The 21643-nt window shown below is 50.0% G+C and overlaps 1 protein-coding gene across 1 annotated transcript; it reads right to left on the bottom strand.

Annotated features, from left to right (window-relative positions):
- Positions 1-864: 864 nt before the first annotated feature.
- Positions 865-21616, bottom strand: KLHL36 (kelch like family member 36). The gene is made up of 5 exons (XM_036390320.2): positions 21276-21616; positions 16672-16753; positions 12031-13104; positions 10223-10380; positions 865-2887 (listed from the first exon to the last, which is right to left on the bottom strand). Exons 2-5 carry the CDS (start codon positions 16729-16731, stop codon positions 2332-2334), a joined length of 1848 nt encoding a protein of 615 aa, XP_036246213.1. The 5' UTR covers positions 16732-16753; positions 21276-21616; the 3' UTR covers positions 865-2331.
- Positions 21617-21643: the final 27 nt, after the last annotated feature.

The raw sequence follows: 21643 nt of genomic DNA, 5'->3' as shown, positions 1-21643 counted from the left end.
TGAGGGGTGATCAGCCACATCTGGACCCACAGCATCCCAAATCCAAGGGCACTCTGCCTGACCTTGCCTTTAGGAGTGCTCCCTGGATGGGCTTGGAGGTGCAAAGAGGGATCACTTGTTCCTTTAGTAATGGAAAAATGCTTCTGGCAACAGCAGGTAGGATCCCCCAGTGACCTCTCATGACATGTCCTTTAATCCACCTTCACTCACAGTCTCTGGCTTTGGTGTTTTCCCCAACAAACCCTTTTTGATGAGCACTGAGGCTGTCTTTTGTTCATGTTTAACATTAAGCAATTGTAAGTTGTTTATCTACACCCCATTAAATACTGTCTTTGAAACCACCCTACAAACTGGATTGGATTTTTTGTCAGACCTGCAAAAATGTGAAAAGGAATTTCATAGAATCACAGAATGGTTTGGCTTGAGGGGACCTCAAAACTCACCTTGTTTCACCCCCTGCCATGGCAGGGACACCTCCCACTGTCCCAGGGTGCTCCAAGCCCCAATGTCCAGCCTGGCCTGGGCACTGCCAGGGATCCAGGGGCAGCCCCAGCTGCTCTGGGCACCTGTGCCAGCACCTCCCCACCCTCACAGGGGAGAATTTCTTCCCAGTGTCCCATCTAACCCTGCCCTCTGGCAGTGGGGAGCCATTCCCCCTTGTCTCTTCTGAGAGAGCAGAAAAATACAGAAAAAAATTGATTATCTAAATAAAAGTTCTATTTCTACTTAATATTGTTAAATTTATCTTCCTACTAAAATGTTTCTACCATTATAATTTCCACTGAATAATGATGACAGGATTATTTTTTTTTCAATTAATCAAAAAGGAAAACCTCAGTGAAATCAATACACAAGACATCAGACTGTGATGAATAGAATATTCTAAACTGGATTTATTGTTCCCAGACATTAATGTAATACATAAACACAATAAAAGAGGGGATATAGCAACAAGCAACCCAGTAACAGAAAAAAAGCAAGTCTTTGAAATTTTTGTTCTATACTTACACGTGAAAATGTCCCCAAAAAGTTAAGTAGTTGTCAGTCAACATAGCAAGGATTTCAGATATTAAAAAAATAACCCCAAAAACTTGTCAATGAGTTTGTCATAACCAAAATGTTTCATTTGGGTTTTTTTGGTTTTAAATTTATTTTTAGGCTAAAAAAGAATAACCATTACCTCATGCAGTACACAAAAGCTTTAAAATAAATCCATTAATGCAAATGAAAGCCTGACTCCTGAGGCTTTTTTTAAATTAACAAAAAAGACACCAAAAAAAACCTCAAAGAGTTTCAGAAAATTAATTCCAACCAGTTTTCTTAGCACTGAAGAAACAACCTATAACCTCCTTGCACTCCAGAAATTTATTGTTACCACTTTCCTTACACATGTGCTTGTAGTAGGTCTTAAAGTAGGTTTCTTTAGTAGAAACTCTTACCAGAGTTTCAAATGAAATTAAGTGCAAAAATGTTTTCTTAGTGTTTTCCAATTATTGAGGTAAATAGTTTGAGGGGGGGGAAAAAAAGACAAAAGAATGAGGGTAGCAGGATATCACCTGCACATACACCAGATGGAAGAAATCTGAAATACATGGAAAGGGAGGTGGGAGAGGAGGACTGAGGAAAAAATAACAGCAATGATCAACAGCTGAACTTTAAACCAAAGCCCTTGAAATCCACTCAGCAGATCAGCAGTGACTGAAATAAAGGGTGTTTATGGGCATGGCTGGCGGGCTGGGCTCTGGGGGAGCTGGGATTGTGACAATAGTCCCGGTCCCAGCTGAGTGCCTGACAATGCTGGGAATGCCAGCGCTGCTCCAGCAGCTGCACCACGGCCTGGCCAAGGCACACAGACACCCAAGATCATCACACCAGGAGCTCCTGACGCCAGCTACGGGGTCACGAGCGCAGAGCTGCAGCTTCTACAGTCAACAACGTAATAGATGGCAAACGAGAGACTGAGTTAGCAAAATGTGGTATAAAAAAGTATAAAAGTTGTTTTTAAAAACCTCCTTAAAACGTCGATATAATACGATGTATGTGGAAATGCCATGAACCACAGAAGGAGAAGCCTAAGCCTTAACATTCAGGAGAGCAGCAGAACCTCTCTGTCCACATCACCCTTTGTATAGCAAGAGGGGGAGTTTTTGGTTTCTTTTGTTGTTTTTACCTTAAACATGAGTTTAATCCAAAAACCACATTCAAGTGTACATTTTCTGAGGCCTCAGAAGATGCCCTCCCCACCCTGTTTAAAAAGAAAAAGAATAAAGGTTAGATAGAAATGTCTAAATACAAGGAGCCCACCATCCAAGGGTGGCTATCCAGGAGTGGTCATCTTCCTCGATCTTGATGTTTTTTTGTTTTTATCTTTTTCTTTTTGTCCTCTGTTTTGGGTTTCAGGGCGCAGACGCACGCGGACACTCCAGCAATCGCTTTGGGCAAGTCCGTCCCTTTGCACCACTTATTTTTCTCCTTATCATACACCTGGACTGTTTTGGAGAAGACAGCCTCCTCCCAGCTGTAACCTCCAAGGATGTAAATCTTGCCTTCCCAAACGGCCACCCCCGATTCACTGTTGGCTTGCAGCAGAGGGGCCACTCTGGTCCACTGGTTGCACTGGGGGCTGTAGGACTCCACGCTGAGGATGTCGAACCGAGCCATGGTCTCGATGTTGTCGTCGCTGCCGCCGATGGAGTAGATGTTGTCCTGCAGGGTGCACATGCTGTGCCAGCCCCTGGCAGTGATCATGGGCCTCTTCTCCTCCCACACGTCCGTGCGGTAGTCGTAGCACAGCAGGTTCTTTCTGTAGGGGCCGATCTGGTAATCGTGGCCTCCCGAAATGTACACGAATTCCTTGTAGACGGTGCCGGCGTGGCCGTAGGTAAACCTGGGGCAGCAAACAGGAGCAGTCCTTATGGGTTTTATCAACACACACCAGCATGCAGAGGGACTGTGCTAAAGAGGCAAATAAACAGTAACTAAAGGCAGCAGAATCCCTGGTCTGGCAGTTACCCAGTAACTCCTCTCATTCCCAGGGCCTCACCCTGCACTGCAGAGTGCACAGCCTGACAACCACTTTTAAATCACCCTTTCCATAGCTGGTCGCTACAGAGCACCAAGGCATGACAATCACTTCTTAATGCATCCTCTAGAGTGTGTCACACAACAGAAATAGCCCATCCTGCTCTACTGGCATGACCTTCACTCCCGTATTTCTGCTCCAGTGCTTGGCTTGCATCAGTCTGAGAGGGCCAGAGAGGGAAGAAATCCACATCTAAGAAAGGGACCTCTCAGACATACCAGTAGGGATAAACCAAGAGAAACCAAGAAGAAAACTGCTGCTGCCTTGCCCTTGCACAGCTTCAGGATCACTGGACACATTTCTTACTCACGGGCACTCTCTGCTCGGTTCACCTGCAGTCCCAACACAGACAGGGTCCTTTTCATGAGCCATCTGTCTGCTCTACCACTGCTGCCCTACAGCTAGGAACTCCTTTGGTCACCCCAGGACAAGGCAGCAGACCCCAGCCCACCACAGATCACGGTGAAATAAGAGAAAATGAGATGGTAGAGGCAGCACCATGCATGCTGCATGCACAGGGCAGAGAGAAACTCCCTTGGATCATCTGTAATAAACCCACTATAAGAACAGCCTGGAGATCTAGGCTTAACTTCACACTGGGCTATTCCTAACCAAACCCCTCTGAGCTCTCAGCAGTGCACAGCCAAGGTGATGAACAGCATCAGCTGCTTTGAACACATAATTTCTATATGTCCTTTTCCCTCTTTTGGGGGAGTTGGGGCGTCAAAAGATGCAGCACCAGCCACAGCAAATTGGCTCTGTCAAGGAACCCAGGCAATTCAATCCCCACAGGGCACAGAGCAATGTTCTCATCAGGCTGCACTCACCAGCCTCTACCACCATCCTTTGTAGTCAGGCACTGGAGACCACGCAGCCTCCACGGCAGACAGCTCTGTTAGCATTGCTGTAGCCTTTGAACCATGCCTGAACACGCTGGAGCTCTGTGTGGAGAGAACCTTGAGCTGTTTTTATTTCACAGGCTAATGGTTTCTCTGAGCCACACAAATGCTATCGGAACATCTTCCATGCAGCTGAGTGCCAGCACTTGTGTGCCAAGGGAGAAGATGGCCTAGGAAAGAAACCCCACATTTACCCTGAAAGCACAAGGCTTCTGAGATGAGCTAAAAGGTGGTTATTATCCTAGATGCCTACCAAAACCTCTGATCCCTGTCTGAATCAGATATTTTAATAGGTTCCTGCTACAAGAAGCAGAAAAATCCCTGACACGCTTGGGCTGACAGAGCTGAATGACCAGGACAGTCTGTTCAGCTACAGGGGCTGGAGATCTTGCAGAGGTGACTTCACTGCTGTTCTCCTTCTTGGCCTCTCAGGGAAAAGAGAGGAAGAAAAAAGGAGAGAGCTTTGGTACAGTTATGGACTCTATCCAAAAAGGCAACTCAGGATTTCCACAGCTCTCAATGTGCCTCATGATGGAAGCAGTTCATTCAAGCTCAGTGCTTCTGGTGAACATATTGTACCCTGAGCACATGGACCCCTGGCCTTCGCCCTGACAGAAGTACCAGGCAGGTGAAGTGCCCAGAGATGCTGCTCCTTGGCTGAGGTCTCTTCCAGACAAAACAGGGACTGTCCCTCTCCAGTGGCTCCTGGGCTGCTTTGTCAGAGCCTGTGTTTCTCTGCATACACAGGAATGGGGTTAAAAATGCTCAGTCTGGGGATGGGATGAACAGCTTGAGCTCAGTTCATTTCAAACTGCAGCAGACTTTAAGCCCACATGAAGCCAGGCTGCCTGGAGGCTGTGCTGTACCAGGGAGTTTGGAGGAGTCAGGAGGAGGACAATGTGAGGACATGGAATGCACCCCAGAGCCCTGCACTGCTGGTGGCAATCACACTGCATTCACCATTCAGGGAAAAAATGACCCTAAGTTAATAAAAACCTGCATGGCCTTTGGAGAAGCAGGTTAAATATTCTCCTGCTCTGGAGCTCTGTACAGGTAAGCAAGCAATAGCCATTGTGTCTCAAGCACAGGCATGCAGCCCAGCACAGGCAGCTGCATAAAAAGCACTGATTTTCTTGTTCTTTTGCCTCAGTCCATGGCTGTGTCCAGGGAACAGCAGCAGCCAGAGAGTGCTTTGACAGAAACCATCAGATCTGAAGCACCAAATCGACCATCAATTTGTTATTGTCCAGGGACAGGACAATTACCCACTAAAAGGCACCAGAGGTGTTTCACTTTGAAACTTTCACTTCTGAAAGCTCATCCAAAATAGCATCACTTTGCTAGGAACTGCAGGAAATAGATGCATAAATTGAAACCAATCAATGCAGATCCTTTCTACAAGCCCTGTGATGGAGAGAGGGGCATTTCTAAATGGGCAGCAGAACAGGCACATCAATAGAGTGGGTCTAGACATCCTCCAACAGAGAGCATTGAGCATTTTGGCAGCATTATCTGCAAGAGTGGCCAGAAAAAAAGCAGAGGCATTAAGAGAAAGGAGATTTGATTTTAACATCCGCTGGAGCCTGGCACCAATTTTGAATGCCTTAACCCAGATACAGTGCTGAAAAATTAGTTCCTGACCCAGTAACACCATTCAAATGCCAGAAAACCTACCATGTACTGCCCAAGACAGAAGAGCACATAACTCAATCAAGCTTTGGGAATCCCCTACTCCAACCAAAGTCCAGGTGAGCTGTGGTTGCTCTGAATCTTGCTGTCCACCTGTCGTAGCCCTGAGAGATCGTTCATGACCCAACTGGCAGAGCAGATACCATCACTCCCCAGCCTGTTCCAGCACAGCTCCTCACACAGCAGCTTTCAGTTGTTCTGCCAAACTTTAACCTAGGGCCACTCAATTAATTTCCCTGCTGTCTGCAGCAGGCCTTTTCATGGTGTGCTCAGGATGAGAACACACTGCCCCACCTCCTGCTCTGCCACTCCTCAGCCACCGCTGCTCCCTGCCGGGCCAGAAACTCTGACAGAAACTGCTCCCAGTTTCTGGGAAAAGGGGCAAAAATACAGCACCTCTCTGAAGAAAGAGAAAGGTATGCCACAAGCAAGGACCCTAATTGTTACTGTTAGGCTGGACGTGACCCACACACACGTGATCAGGGTCTAAGAAGAAAAAAGTTTTTTATTCTGCGTGTTCTCCAGCTTATATACTCTTAACAGAGTGTGATCTTAAGTCATTAACTACATCACAATAACTTATTATATTCATTGGTGCAAAGCAATTAACATTAATATAATTGGCAAAAGTTTTACAGAAATTTAATAAGGCACATATTCACATTTACTTATGCATGTAGTCTAGCTTACAGAAATTTTCATGTATCTTTTGTAATCTGTTTCCATGCTGACAGCCTTGTCTTCTTCCTTGCTATGGATACTCTCGAAAATCATCAATTGATATTTCTTCTATTAACTCAGCTTTGCTTGCAGGCCAGCCATCCAGCCCCTCCACACTTCCCCCTTTTTGTATTTGAGAGACAAACACAGCTGAGAAGGATTTTTGCAGGGTTCGATGCAAGAATCCAAGCAGATAAGGGAGACACAGAGTAATATTTACAATCACTAACAAAATTAACAAAAACTATTCAGCTATCTCTGTCATCTAAGTGTCATCATCACTGCCCCACCTCCTGCTCTGCCAGCTCCTCAGCCACCACTGCTCCCTGCCAGGCTAGAAACTATGAGAGAAACTGCTCCCAGTTTCTGGGAAAAGGGGCAAAAAATACAGACCTCTCTGAAGAAAGGGAAAGGTATGCCACAAGCAAGGACCCCAGTGAGCATCAGGCAAATTGAATTCCCTTGGAGCGGGCTTGGAGCAGGTCCACCCTTTAGACAACTTGGCTGAAGTTTTCCCTGCAAAGCATCTGCCCCGAGAGGCTGTTTGCTTCTCCAGCAAGACAGCCCAAGTTCAGTCAAAACAGCTCAGCTCCTTCCAAGAGAGTGCTTAGGGAAAACAAGATGTTGTTTTGACCATATAGGGTGGGAAGGAGAGGGGGTGAGAGGAGATAACGAGCCTTAAAGCTCTTCCTTAGAGGAGCAGGACTGTGAACAGCAGCAGCACGGACACGGGGTGGGTGCTGGCACCTGGGCTCAAGGACACAACCACTGCCTTGCCTGCAGATCCCCACACATGTGGCATGGAGGGGCTGGACAGCTGGCCTGCAAGCCAAGCTGAGTTAATACAAGAAACATCAATTGATGATTTTTGAGTGTAGCCATAGCAAAGAAGAAGACAAGGCTGTCAGCATGGAAACAGATTAGAAAAGATACATGAAAATTTTTCTAAACTAGACTAAGTGCATAAGTAAATGTGTATGCATGCCTTATTAAATTTCTGTAAATCTTTTACCAATTATATTGATGCTAATTGCTTTGCACCAATGAATATAATAAGTTATTGTGATGTAGTTAATGACTTAAGATCACACTCTGTTAAGAGTATATAAGCTGGAGAACGTGCAGAATAAAAAACTTTTTTCTTCTTAGACCCTGATCACATGTGTGGATGCCACATCTGACCTAACAGTAACAACGTGGCAAGCTCTGACCCTTGGGAAGCAACAAAACAAACCCATTTTCTGGATGTTCAGCATAGAAGTTTTAACAAACAACCTCTGAGAGTCCCACCCCACACAGCTCGAGTCAAACAACACGAGCCCACACCCCAGGATGACCTCAACACGAGCCTGTCACTCCAGGGAACAGGATTCCAGGCAGTTGCTGGCTTGGGGCAGTCAGGAATGGCACCAAAAATCCTGCTGCTGGTGGTCATGCTCCCAGGAGGACCAAAACACCTGCACACGTTCTCTTCAGAGGGAAGAAGACAGAAAAACACAGGAAAAGAGGAGGTTTTGTTGGGATACAATGCCGGAGCAGGAAGTCAGGAAGCAGAGGACTGGAGCTTCTGGTTTCCTCTACGTGAGAGGCCTTGCTGCTGGAAGAGGGCTGGGGGAGATGTTGAGTGAAACAGGAACTTAAATCTGTTTGAGGAACAAGGAGATCAGATGAGGAGTGCATTGAAGGGAAGAGTGGAGCAGGCAGGAGGAACTGTAGCTGGAATGCTTTTAGTCTTGAATGGATCACAGAATCCTCTTTCATCCTTCCTCCCCTGCCTACTGTAAACCACAGACTCACAGGGATGGGGCAGCCACAGCTTCTCTGGGCAACCAGAGACGGGCCTCACCATCTCACAGCTAAGAATTTTTTCCTAATATCTGATCTAACCCTGCCCTCTGCCCGCGGGAAGCCATTCCTCCTTGTCCTGGCACTCCAGGCCCTTGTGAAGCCTCTCTCCATGGTTCCTGTGGGCTCCTTCAGGCACTGGAGTGCCACAGTTAGGTCACCCTGAAGCTCTCTTCTCCAGGCTGAACAATCCCAGTTCTCTCAGCCTTTCCTCTTAGGAGAGCTGTTCCATCCCTCTGATCATCCTGGTGCCTCCTCTGGACTTGCTCCAACAGCTCCACCTCAAGTTCCCCAAGGAGGGGCTGCCCAGAGCCTTTTCTGCAGCCCCAAAATCTGCCAGAGCCACCCAGCTCGAGCAGAGGATGTGAGTCAGAAAGGTTCCTGTTGCTCACCTCTGAGTCTGGCCTTTTGCAACCTGCATAATAAAGTTCTTTTTGCCTTATTCCTTCTGTGCAGAAACAATTCAAACTCAAACAATTCGCTGCCCAGCAGCAAATGGAAAAAAAGGGCTGAGAAGACAAAAAATCCTAACGGGCCAAGAGTCGACTAAGATCTAACTAAAGGCACTTGAATGTGCAAAACTGCAGCTGCATGGCAAAGTGGGGAGCTGTCACCACACAGCTGAGCTGACACAAGGACAGAGCCACAGGAAGAGAGGATGCAGAATCATTTATTTGGGTGCAGGAATAATTCATCCTAAAAGGGGTCTGTCCCCTAATGGGGGGACTTTTGCCTCATCCAAGCAGACCAGCCAGGCAATCTAATAAAAAATTAACACCCACAAGTCAAAGTTCACTTTAAATGCTGCAGCTGCAGAATTCCCAAAGCCAGCACACAGGCAGCAGTTGGAATATGCAGACAAACTGCTCCTTTTTAGGGAGTCTGAGTGGATTAAGCCAACTGTGTGAACTTCCCCAGGATCATTTATGAGTAAAAATATCCACACAGGATACACCTCACAGGTGACCCCAGTTAACAAAAGGATTTAGGACCCTTCCTGCACAGCTTCCTAGGCAGGGCTGTGGTGTTTAGCCCAAACTGCTGGATCTGCCTAAGTGAGCAGAAATAAAAAGCATCCTGCTTGTGAAGAGCACTCGAGCCCAGCTGTTAGCCTGGATCAGCCTTGCATTGCAGCACCTGCCCAAAATAGAATTGGGCAACAGGATTCTGTGCCTTCACTGGCTGCCTCTGGCTCTGCAGCTCTGCAGCTCAGGGAGCAGGGAAAATCCCTGACCTCTCACCCCAAACTGCAGGAACCTGCTCTGTGATGGCACCAGGAGAGCCAGCACTGCTGCTGAGCTTTCAGGCATCATGGAAACAGCATCCATGCAGCCTGTGATTCCCACAAATGTCAAACATCACCAAATCTGATCACAGCAAATGAAATGCTGTCCTGCTGGCCTTACAAAGTCACTGCTCTGACGGTGATTCAAGGCACAGCAATGTTCTGTCTGCTGCAACAAGAGCTGCAGGGCTTAAACCTCTCACAAGAGAACAGCCACGTTTCAACTCAGACAGAGAGAGCTCACATTTGCCAGGGTTCTGTATTTCCAACACAGATAAATGTGTTTAGCTGTGACAGCCAGTCTGAGCAGCCCAACACAAACACCCTAGAAGGAAAATCATCACACCAAGGTGACAAAGTAAGGCCAAAGAAATGACAAACCCCTTTGACCAAGATGTGAAAAGTGCTTCTGAAAATATTCAACCCCAAGTGGCCTCAGGAAAAGCTTCGTAAGAATTGTGGAATGAAATCAGAGCTCTCCCTCCCATCCTCCAGATGCACCTTGGGATGAAAATTCAAACCCTGCTGACACAAGGCACTGCCTGCTCAGCTCCAGCTGTGCTGTGGTTGGCATGGCTGATGCCACATTGGTTTTAAATCCCCTTCCCTCCCTCCCAGGGTTCCCTTCATCAGCTAAAGCCACACAAGCTCCCTTTACTACCACCCTGCAAACACAGGGGAGCTTCCAGACAGCTCAGTTACCTGGGCAGTCCTGCTATGTAGGTCCAGGAGTCCTTCTGAGGGCTGTAGGTCTCAACTGAGGACAGGGCCCCGTTCTCATTCCTGCCACCAACAGCCACCAGCATGTCAGTGATGGCTCCCAGGTAGAAATCCACTCGTCGCTGTCTCATGGAGGCAACCTGGAAAAGAAAAATGACCTGCTGGCATCTTCCAGGGTCTGGCAAGCAAGGGATTTAAGGGCTATTCATGCCTGAGGATGGGGAAGTTGCTTCTTCCCCTGTATTTGGTAAGGAGAGATTCTGGTTTTGACTATTATATTCATAAAACGCTTCTGTTTTTCTGCAGTAGCATCCATTTCAAACAAGGGGAAAACAGGAAAACATCTAAGAGAGAGGTTACTCTAGAAACATTTGTGTTTATAGGAACTCCTTCCCAACTCTGCAAGAAACAGGCGTTGGAATCACTGAAAACCACAAGTGAGCCATCCAGGATGGCTGATCCATAGAGGAATCATGACTGGTTCATGTGGAAACCACGACTGCTCCATACAGGAACCATGACTGGTCCATATGGGAACAAGGAGTGGCTGATACAGTAACCCACACACATGAGGGGTTTTGTGGCAGCACTGGGAGCAAAGAGCTCGTTCTAAGGGACATTTAGCACAGAGACAGTTGAAAATTGTCATAGACATTTCCTTTTGACATCACACCCATTTCTGATTTATATGTACTACTGCTTGAGGAAGGTGAACCAAGCAATCACCTCTAAGTCCATTCCAGAATTATTCCCAGAAGTAATCTAAAGAATTGTGGGTGAATGCTGATCAGGAATTTCTCAGATGAGATGCCCAAATCCTAAATGGAGCTGAATATCTGCCCCAAACTCTTTTGCTGTTTGTATAATTTAAGCATTCCCACAAAGGACTCAAGCAGCTGCTTCAATGTAACTAACCTGACTTTTCATTTGCAAGTGCTGCCAATGTTGACTATTCCAACAAGCCCTGCCCTTCCACCAGCAAAACACTGTAAACATCAAGGACTTTGAACAGAGAAATAATACAGCTCAAGCCTCACCTTTATCCACTGGTTACAGCTGGGATCATACCTATATAGGAGATTTGACGCAGCATCCCCTCCATTGTCCTGCATCCCCCCCAAATCCCAAATGAAGCTGAATATCTGAATGTCTGAATATCTGAATATTGTGTCATTAAGAATTCTCACAAAGGACTCAAGCAGCTGCTTCAACGTAACTAACCTGACTTTTCATTTGCAAGTGCTGCCATATTGACTATTCCAACAAGCCCTGCTCTTCCACCAGCAAAACACTGTAAACATCAAGGACTTTGAACAGAGAAATAATACAGCTCAAGCCTCACCTTTATTCACTGGTTACAGCGGGGGTCATACCTATATAGGAGATTTGATGCTGCATTCCCTCCATTGTCCCGCGTTCCCCCCAAATCCCAAATGAAGATATCTGAATATCTGAATATTGAATATCAGATATCTGAATATCTGAATATTGGTTTTTGTGTCATTTAATATTGCATTTTTTGTCATTGAATATCAGATATCTGAATATCTGAATATTGGTTTTTGTGTCATTTAATATTGCATTTTGTGTCATTGAATATCAGATATCTGAATATTGCTCTTTGTGTCATTTAAGCATTCCCACAAAGGACTCAAGGAGCTGTTTCAATGTAACTTGTTAGTTCCATTTGGGAGTGCTGCCATGTTCACTATTCCCACAAGCCCTGCCCTTCCACCAGCAAGGAGAAAACACTCTAAACATCAAGAGAAGAAATACAGCTCAAGCCTCACCTTTATCCACTGGTTACAGCGGGGGTCATACCTATATAGGAGATTTGACGCCGCATCCCCTCCATTGTCCCGGGAAAAGCTGCCCCCGGCTATGAAGATGAATCCTCCCAAGACCGCCACGCAGTGGTGACTCCGCCGGGCGGGCAGAGGCGTCTCTGCCACCCACTGTCCCTTCCTGGTGTCCAGGAAGCAGGTGTCATCGCAGAGCTCCAGGCAGCGCTCCGACACCTCCCCTCCCACGAAGAGCAGGCGCTCCTCGCAGGTGCGCAGCGCCGTGCGCTTGCTCTGCAGCACGGGCTGCGCCGCCACGCTGTTGTGGTAGCTCACGGCCTCCTCGATGAAGCCCTCGCAGTTGGCTTCCTTGGGCAGCAGCGAGCACACGGCAGGCTTCACCCTGTGCAGCAGGTCGCTCTTGGGGATTAAGGGGAAGTGGATGTTGTCCAGCACTTGGTAAGCCTCGTTCTCCCGCTCCGGGTACTGCGTGAGCCACTGCAGGGCCGCCTGCAGCAGGTCGTGCTCGCACTCCTGCTGCACGTCGCTGCTGTCCAGGTACTGGCACAGCTTCTGCAGGGAGATGTTCTGCAGGAAGTCCGGGGTGAAGGACAGAGTGCCGAAGTTCTGCAGGATGAAGGAGTCGATGTAGGAGTCGAGGCGTTTCAGGTTGTAGATGGAGGCCAGCTCCTGCAGGTACAGGTAATTCTCCTCGCTGACTTCGTTCTCCAGGTACTCGCAGCAGAAGTCCACCACCTTCCAGATCTGCAGCAGGTGAGCCGTCTCCAGCACGTAGTCGATGTTGCCTCCATCCAGGGACAGCTCGCTGCCGTACAGGAAATCCACCACGGCCTTGAGGCCGATGTAGGAGGCCCCAAAGAGCTCCACCTCCTTCTGGTGGGCCTCCCTCATGCCGATGGTGAACATGGAGTTGAAGTAGTCGCTGCACACGGCCAGGAGGTTCCTGTGGGCCGGGACTCTCTGCTCGTCCACCACCAGCACGATGTCACAGAAGAGGCCTCGGTGCCTCTGCTCGTTCAGGCTCTGCAGAACCAGACTGGAGTGGTCGTCCCACCTGTACACCTGGGAAACACAAACAGCATCAGGCAGGTGGCACCTCCACCACGAGCCAGAGTGAAACGTTTTCCCACTAAGTGCAGGCACTCATGAGTCAGAGACAGCTTTTTTGTGCTGCACATTCACATTCATAATAAATTCTGACATGAAGTAGTTGGCAAGTGACACAGTATGAGCCTGAGCTCCTCACCTTCACTTTGAAAGGCCTATGGAGACTTTTACTGCTTCCTACTCCTCCCCTTTTTTTAAATAAAATTTACTCTTCCTTCCCCCACAGTGCTGCATTGAAACCTCCTCCCTGATGAGTTATACAGGCACAATTTTCTGAAACTCTTCCACTCATTGTCTCAAAGACATCTTGCTGACATTTCTTTCTTCCTTGTCCCCCAAATGACTCCTTGCAGAGTTCTCCCAGCTCAGCTGCTCACAGAGCATTCAGAGTGGGAAGCACACACGCAGCAGTACTCTGAATTTTCATTCAGCCCATGTATTGTTTGGGTTACTGCTTGCTTGACAGCTACCCCCTCTTAAATCTTTCCAGAACTCTGCATTTCTAAGCCTGTTAGGGTAAAATCCCTCTCTTTCTTCCCACATTATTCCAGGCACACACACTGCACTCAGAAGGAATAGCTGTTTATTTATGTGCAAAGCCACACATGGAGAGCTGATTCCCACAAGGCTTCTCCTCGCTTCCAGAAGCTGAGGTAGGTTTTGTTTAAATGAATAGGAGCAGATATTTTTCTTTTAAAGGAAAGGGAAAATGCCCTCAGGACACATCCATTAAGTGCCCTTCTGGGATCCCTCTGCTCCTCACATTCTGACCACCAGCTCTGGACGTGTCACTGAGCTTGTGAGGCCACCAGCCTTTGCTTTTTTTCCCCACACACATCACCAGCCTTAGGATGAACCAAGCTGGAAACATTTTGTTACCCCTCAAATGTACCCCAATGTACCCCTCAATCACCTCAGAACATGAACTGAACACTGCTGGTCAGCCCAGAATGCCAAGTGAAGTTTTAGGACCACCCTCTGGAGGAATTAAATGTGTGATGGCACAGTCAGGTACCTTGTGAGGCCTCTTAATAAAAGCCAGGTTAAGGTAAATGCAAATAGCAAATACTTTAATTACCAAATCCAAACCAGGCAGAGCCTGTAAGGACTTGTAAGAGCAGTGAAGGGGTGGAATGGAAGCACATCCCTGTGTCCTACCTAAGGCAGCTCTGAGCAGCCCTGGCTGTCTGAATCTTGCCCAGTCCTAATTCCCCAGGCTGCATTGCCAGAGGTGACACCTGAAAAGGTCCCACAGGTGACCTGAGCCTCCCAGGCTCTCCCCCTTCTCTTGCCCACCAAGCTGCTGTTTCTCCCTGGAATCCTAATGCCCTGTGGCCCTCCTGGCTGCCCAGGCAGAGAGCACACAGCCACAGCAGTCTGGAAAAGCCATTGCTGGGTAGATTAAACCACAGTGGGACCCTCTCTACCCACCTGGCTGGAAAAGGTTTGATTCTAAAGCCAAGAGGGCTTCTTGAGACCCAAATGAACAACTCAATGTGCTGCTCTTACTGTGACATCCCAGCAGATTCTCTTTATTTCCTTATGTTCTCTTCTAAACAATGGAGCCCAAGCTGCCAAAAATCCTGCTGCTGGAATGGCTCTGAACACTCAAGTGCGCAGAGTTAAACCAGTCTAAGGGAAGAGGCTTTGATAATTAAAAGGTTTCTGCATCAAAACTCTTTAATTTGCCTTCTACTCATGAACACACCTCTGCATTTAAAAAGGGAACTATGGCATAGACAACAAAGTGGCTTCCACTGAGGAATAGAAAAAAAAAATGGTGTTTAAGGACTGTAAAGCTTTTTATCTGTGTTTTCCTGAGGCTGGGAAAAGCTGATATTGTACAGGAGCCCAAGCAGAAACCAGGGGGTGGAGAGGAGGGGGAGAAGAATAAACGTGGCAAAGGATAAACCACACTTGTGTGGCAGCTGTAATCAGGGGCAGCTGATGGTGGCAGATGAACAGCAAGAAATGACAACTTGCAGCACCCTCTCCCAAATCTGACTGACAGGGGATAGGATGGATCCAAACCCTTGGATTGAACCAAACCCTTCCTGCCTCTGATCCCTGGGAGCTGGCTGATCATTTCTCTCTAATATTCCCTAATTCCGCCATCATGCATAACGAGATTACAGCAGAATATCAGATTTGCCAGAGATCCCTCTGTGCTGAGCTGGATGCTGAGGCAGCAGCATAATCCTGCCCTCGGATCCGCCTGCATCTCCTGGAATCCCTGTTGCCATGTGGGACTGCTGCTGCTCCAGGAGCCAGGCACAAACCCATCCCACCCTGCGCAGAGGCACTCACAGCACAGCAGCTCAGGATCTCAGCCCCTTGCTGAGTTCATTTGTTGGGAGCGAGAAATGGAGCTGAGAGCTGCACATTTCAGAACCAAGACTAATTTCATACTCAACTTGAACATCTTCCTCAAGCTATTTATATTCTGGAGAGCAGCCTTACATTATCAGTGATTCTAAGTTTAACAGATAGTGACAGCTGCTGTCTAAGCAAGCAAATAAAACAATGCTGTCAAGTTAATTAATTTTTAATGTGATGAATTATCGTTACATTCAGACTAAACCATTTAAGTGGCAGACAGGATGAGGGAAAGATTATATTGGTAGGGATGCATTTAAAAATTAGTCCTATTTATCTTTCATCAATTGTGTTAGAGCAGAATTTCGGCTTCTCTTGGATTCAAAGATCTAATTTCTCTCAGACTGTTAATGCAGCTCTGCTGCTCATCAATGGTGCAAAAGAAAATGAGATCTGGCTCATTCAGCTTTGGTAAGGAGGCACTGCAAAGTTTCTCTTTTCCAGCTTTTTTTCCTGGAGTTACAAGGTACCTGTTCTGCAGTTCCTGTAACTACAGCACAAAAGCAGCTTGCACTGGCACGAAACAAAGTGAACATAATAATTACAGCTGTTATTAACATTTTATAACTCACCCTGAGGACCTGCATAAACAGCTGCCTGAGATGGATTTCCGTGAATTCACAAACAAAAACAATGTATTTGTGCAGACAGAGCTTTAATACAAAGAAAATGAACCCCACAAACTCAAGAAAGCAGCCCAGGTTCTTGTGAGTTCACTGGGCTAAGCACAGTTTGCAGGATCGAGGCTCCCATCTTGTACAAAACCAAGACTGAATCTAAAGAGCAATCCCAGCTTTGCTTTTGTAACGAGCTTGGATTTTACGAGATGGATCAGTTTAAAAAACAAACACACCACATTTCATAACTGAATTTTTAGTATAGAGAAACTGCTGTGCTGCAATGATGTGGGTTTCTAAGTTATGAGTCATGATGAGCAGATGCCCATTTGCTGCTGCTTTTCCTTTTTTTCCCCCCTTAATCACTAGGCAGCACAACTTCTACCAAAAACACTCGAGCAGGTAAACCACAATTCCCATCCCTCTTTTCAAAGCTCTGAATTCCCACATTCCCCGCAGCCAGCCCGCCCAAAGGAGACCCTCCACCCCCAGCGGGATTTTTTTGGTAGGTGACACAAATCGCACGAACCTTGGAGGATTCGCTGATCTTGTGCGGGCGGCAGATCCTGCTCTGCCGGGTTCCCTCCATGACCGCCCGATCCGCAGCACTTCTGCAACAAAGGCACAGGGAGGGGGATGTTCAGCAGCTCGCCAGCCCCTCCTGAGCGCTCACTCGCATCTTCAGCCCAGCAGGGAATGCAATTCCCGGCCCGGCACGTGCTGGAAATGCCCGGCTTAAAAAAAAAAAATATTAATTTTCTCTCCTCGCTGCTGTTCCCCGCTGCTGTCAAAGGTCGGTGGTGTCAACAAGTTGGGCTCAGCCCAGCCCAGCCCAGCCCAGCCCCGGGCGCCGAGCGCTGCCCGGGGCCGGCCGGAGCCCCCCGGCCGCGCTGCCCGACCGGCCCCGGCCCCGCTACATCGGCCGAGGGGACAAAATCCGGGCGGAAAACAGCCGGGAAAACAAAGCGGTGACAAATTCCTGGAGGCTGCAGCCGCCCCTCGCCCCGCGGCCGGGGCAGGAAACGCCGGCGGGGCGGGACCGAGCGGGGCGGGACCGGAGCGGGGCCGGGAACGGCGGGGGAGGCGCCGGGAGGGGCGGGCTGGGGCGGGGATCCCCGCGGGAGAGACCGAGAGACAGGCCGGGATGCTCGGACACATCCCGGAGATCGGGACTGTTCCCTGCTCCAGGATGCTCGGACACACCCGGGAGCTCGGGGCTGTTCCTTGTCCCGGGATGCTTGGACACACCCGGGAGCTCGGGGCTGTTCCCTGTCCCGGGATGCTCGGACACATCCCGGAGATCAGGGCTGTTCCCTGTCCCGGGATGCTCGGACACATCCCAGAGATCAGGGCTGTTCCCTGCCTTGGGATGCTCGGACACACCCGGGAGATCAGGACTGTTCCCTGCTCCAGGATGCTCGGACACACCCGGGAGCTCGGGGCTGTTCCCTGCTCCAGGATGCTCGGACACACCCGGGAGATCAGGACTGTTCCCTGCTCCAGGATGCTCGGACACACCCGGGAGATCGGGGCTGTTCCCTGTCCCGGGATGCTCGGACACACCCGGGAGCTCGGGGCTGTTCCCTGTCCCGGGATGCTCGGACACATCCCGGAGACCAGGGCTGTTCCCTGTCCCGGGATGCTCGGACACATCCCGGAGATTAGGGCTGTTCCCTGCCTTGGGATGCTCGGACACACCCGGGAGCTCAGGGCTGTTCCCTGCTCCAGGATGCTCGGACACATCCCGGAGATCAGGGCTGTTCCCTGCCTTGGGATGCTCGGACACATCTGGGGGATCAGGGCTGTTCCCTGCCTTGGGATGCTCGGACACACCCGGGAGCTCGGGGCTGTTCCTGCCGGGTCAGGGATGGCGCTGGCAGGGCCTGAGGCAAGGCAGACACGGGTAGCCGTGCCAGGGGCATTGGCTGCAGGGAATTTGGGGTTTTTGTGTTTTGTTTGTCCAGCGGTGATAAACTGTGCAGTGGCTCTGAGAAATGCAGCCTGAAGCTCCATCACCATCTCCTGCTTACCCTGCCTGACCTCAGAAATTCACCTCCCCAGTGGGGCTTTCCCTGCTTCCGTGGGACTTTCCCTCATTCATTATGGCCCAGGAGGCTCAAAATTAAGAACCTCCCCTTGGTGAGCAGCAGGCTGAAAATTCCCTGCCTCAGGGGGGAACTCAGAAGCAAAGACCCTTCACAGACCCACCGGGTCCAGTTTCAGGGCAGTGGTGCAAGGGGAAAAGCCCTTTGCTCACCCAGCACCCCGGGTACCCTCCAGAGGTGATCACGGGGACAGCAGAAGGCTGGCTGAGTGTCCAGGCTCCATCTGCTCCCACCAAGGACAGCCCAGCTTGGACGCGTGTCCCAGGTGGTGACAGGGCTGTGTGGCTGCAGAGGGTGATGGGGACACCAGGGGAGTGTGCCACAGCTGCCTGTGCCAGCACCTCTACCTGCCCTGGCCTCTGCCACCCTCCAGTGCTGGGGCAGCAGCACCCAGCCAGCCCCAAGGACACTCCAGAAACCAGAGGGGATGATGATGGCTTTGTACTCATCTATTGATTTCTGAGTCTGGAGATGAAAGTGTTTTTGCCAGCTTTGGTCTCTCATCGTGTGACCATGAGGACCTGGGTAAAGACCCTCGGCTGTCTGAGTGAAATCCCACTCTGCTGCCAGCCCCAGTGTGGGCTGTGACCTGAAAACTGACAACCCCAATGCTGTGACCTGAAAACTGACAACCCCAATGCTAACTGTGACCTGAAAATTGAAAACCCCAATGCCGTGACCTGAAAACTGACAACCCCAATGCCAACTGTGACCTGAAAATTGAAAACCCCAATGCTGTGACCTGAAAACTGACAACCCCAATGCTACTCTGACCTACAAATTGACAACCCCAATACTCTCTCTGACCTGAAAATTGACAACCCCAATACTCTCTCTGACCTGAAAATTGACAGCCCCAATGCTAACCGCCATCTGAAAATTCAGGGCAGCCTCTTCCTGAAGGAGAGCATTGTTCTTGTTCTATCCATTCCTTTCTCTGTAGTTTCTATTCCTTTCTCTGCTTCTGCACAGAAAAGTCAGGGATGGAGAAGCAGGATTGGGGACAGGCACATAGAAAGATTGGAGAAGAAGCAAAACGTGGGGGAGATGGCAAAGCGACACGGGGACAAGGCACTTGCAGGGTGTAATTTAAGATAAAGATGATGTTCCTGGGGGTCCATGGCTGTGCAGGGCCATCCTGTTTGCTCAAATATTCTGAGGCCCTTCCTGCATTCTAGAGAGCTGAAGGTCACTCCAGACTCCCAGGACTCCATGCCTGCTGGAGATGGTTTTTTGAGGAGATCCCTAAGTCCTCACTTTCTCTTGTGCTTCCTCTCCAGGGACTCCTGTGACATGGACAGGTATTTCTGCCAGGCCTGTGACATCTTCCTCACAGGATGAAAAGCCCCATGTTCTGGAGGTCTCAGAATTGCCATATGAAAAGCAAATCAGAGCTCACTGAAGTCAAAAAAGTAGGTAATTTTTTCACTCCAGTTACAGCCTGATGAAACTGAGCACAATACTTGTCCCTCCATGCATTAAAAAAAAAAATATCCATGAAAAAGTGAGGAAAGACAAGGAAAAGAAGCAAAGAGAAAAGGTTTGGTCCCACAAGGAAGATGTGCATTTCTGATGTTAGATCTGGCACTGAAAAGTGTGAGGCATGAAGTCCCTAATGAAGAGAATGAATTCTTCAGCCACTGGGTCACAGGGACCTGCACAAGGATGAGGTTCCCTCCTCCTAAGGGGATGACATTGGAGTCACCCACCTCTGCCCTAGGAAACATCAGGAGCTGAGGGTCAGGGATTGAAGGGACAAGGGCAAGGACAAGCAGCAGTGTTACAGGTATAAACAGCAGCAAGTGCCAATGGATGATAAACACAGACTACAAAAAATACATTTATGAGCAGACAATGCTCAGCACAAAGGCTTTAGAAAAAATAAAAGAGTTCCTAAAAGCAAAGAAGATCAATATAAATCCAGAAGTATTAATGTGTGATTATATTATCATCTAGAGCCTGCAGCCTGCAGATACCGAGTGTGATTCACCCGGTGTCCTCCACTTGTACTGACTTCAGAAATATTTCCCTGTTCCCTATGACCTCATCGAGCCAGAGATGCACTGCAGCAGTGCCCCAGAGCCTCACGTCATCCAGGGACGGGGATGCAGCTGGAAGGAGCTGGGGCAGCACTGGTGGCACCAAAGGGTCCCTGGCACTCAGGGCTCGCTCTGGAGCTCTTGTCCCTCACGTCTGACAGCACTCAGTGACAGGGTGGTAATGGGGCTCCTACTGCTCAGCCTTCACAGGGACAACGCTGAGGTGAAACAAGCAATGGTCATCCCCTGCAAACTTTAAAAGAAACAAAATGTGATACTTTTTATCGAGGAATACGGTTTTTTATTAAATTCCGAATCCAGCCCTACGGGTTTTGGGTAGAAACCCACTAAAATGCCGAAGGGCTGGTTTGTACCACTCCAGTCCTTGGGCACGACATCACCGGGCGCTGTTTATTCCCACGGGTTCTGCAAAGCACAGAGCTGTCTCTGTTTCTGTGGGGCTGAAGCTCGGTCTCACAGGCAGCCCCAGCCTCTCACCCGCATCTCCCGGAGCGCGGGGACTCGCAGGGATGCGGGATCGCTCCTGGCAGCGCCGGCAGCCCGGCAGGGGGAGATCGCTGCATTGGAACGGGGCGAGCCGCTCGCACACGGACAGGGACACACACACGGACAGACACACGGACACACACACAGCTCCCCGCACACGCCTGGCCCAGCAGCGGCTGTCACCACCCAAAGTCACCCCGGAGCCGCCGTTCGAGGCCGGGGCCGCCCTGAGCGCTGGGGCCGGGATGCGGATGATGCTCAGCCCCCGCTGCTCCGCACAGCCCCGAGCCCCATCCCCGGCCCCGGCCCGAGCCCCCATCCTCGGCCCCGAGCCCCCATCCCCGAGCCCCCATCTCCATCCCCGAGCCCCTATCCCCGGCCCCGAGCCCCCATCTCCATCCCCGAGCCCCCATTTCCATCCCCGAGCCCCCATCTCCATCCCCAGGCCCCATCTCCATCCCCGAGCCCCCATCCCCGCTCACCTGCTCCTCTCCGCGCTACCTCCCGTGCTCCCGGCCCGTTCCCCGGCCCCGCCGCGCCGCCGCCGGCCGCTCCATCCCGGGCTCTGCCTCCTTCCTCCTCCCGGCCCTCAGCGGCCGCCACAGCATCGGGGGGCTGCCAGCACGGCGGCGGCCGGGAAAAGCCACCCCACGGCCGGGAAAAGCATCCCCGGGGCGGGTCGGTGCCGTGCCGGGCCGGGCCGAGCCCCGCGGCCCCCGCGCCCCCGTGCCCGGGCTATTGCATCACCGCGGTCCCCCCGGCGGGCCGGGAGGGGCCGGGCCAGGCCCCGCGGAGCCATTGGCGGCGGCGGCGGCGGGGGCGGGACGGCCGCGCTGCGCGGGGCCAGGCT

This window comes from Molothrus ater, chromosome 12 (genome assembly GCF_012460135.2).
Source record: "Molothrus ater isolate BHLD 08-10-18 breed brown headed cowbird chromosome 12, BPBGC_Mater_1.1, whole genome shotgun sequence".
Lineage (NCBI taxonomy): Eukaryota > Metazoa > Chordata > Aves > Passeriformes > Icteridae > Molothrus > Molothrus ater.
The sequence above is the reverse complement of the archived record's forward strand: the minus strand, read 5'-3'. Positions and strand labels throughout refer to the sequence as shown.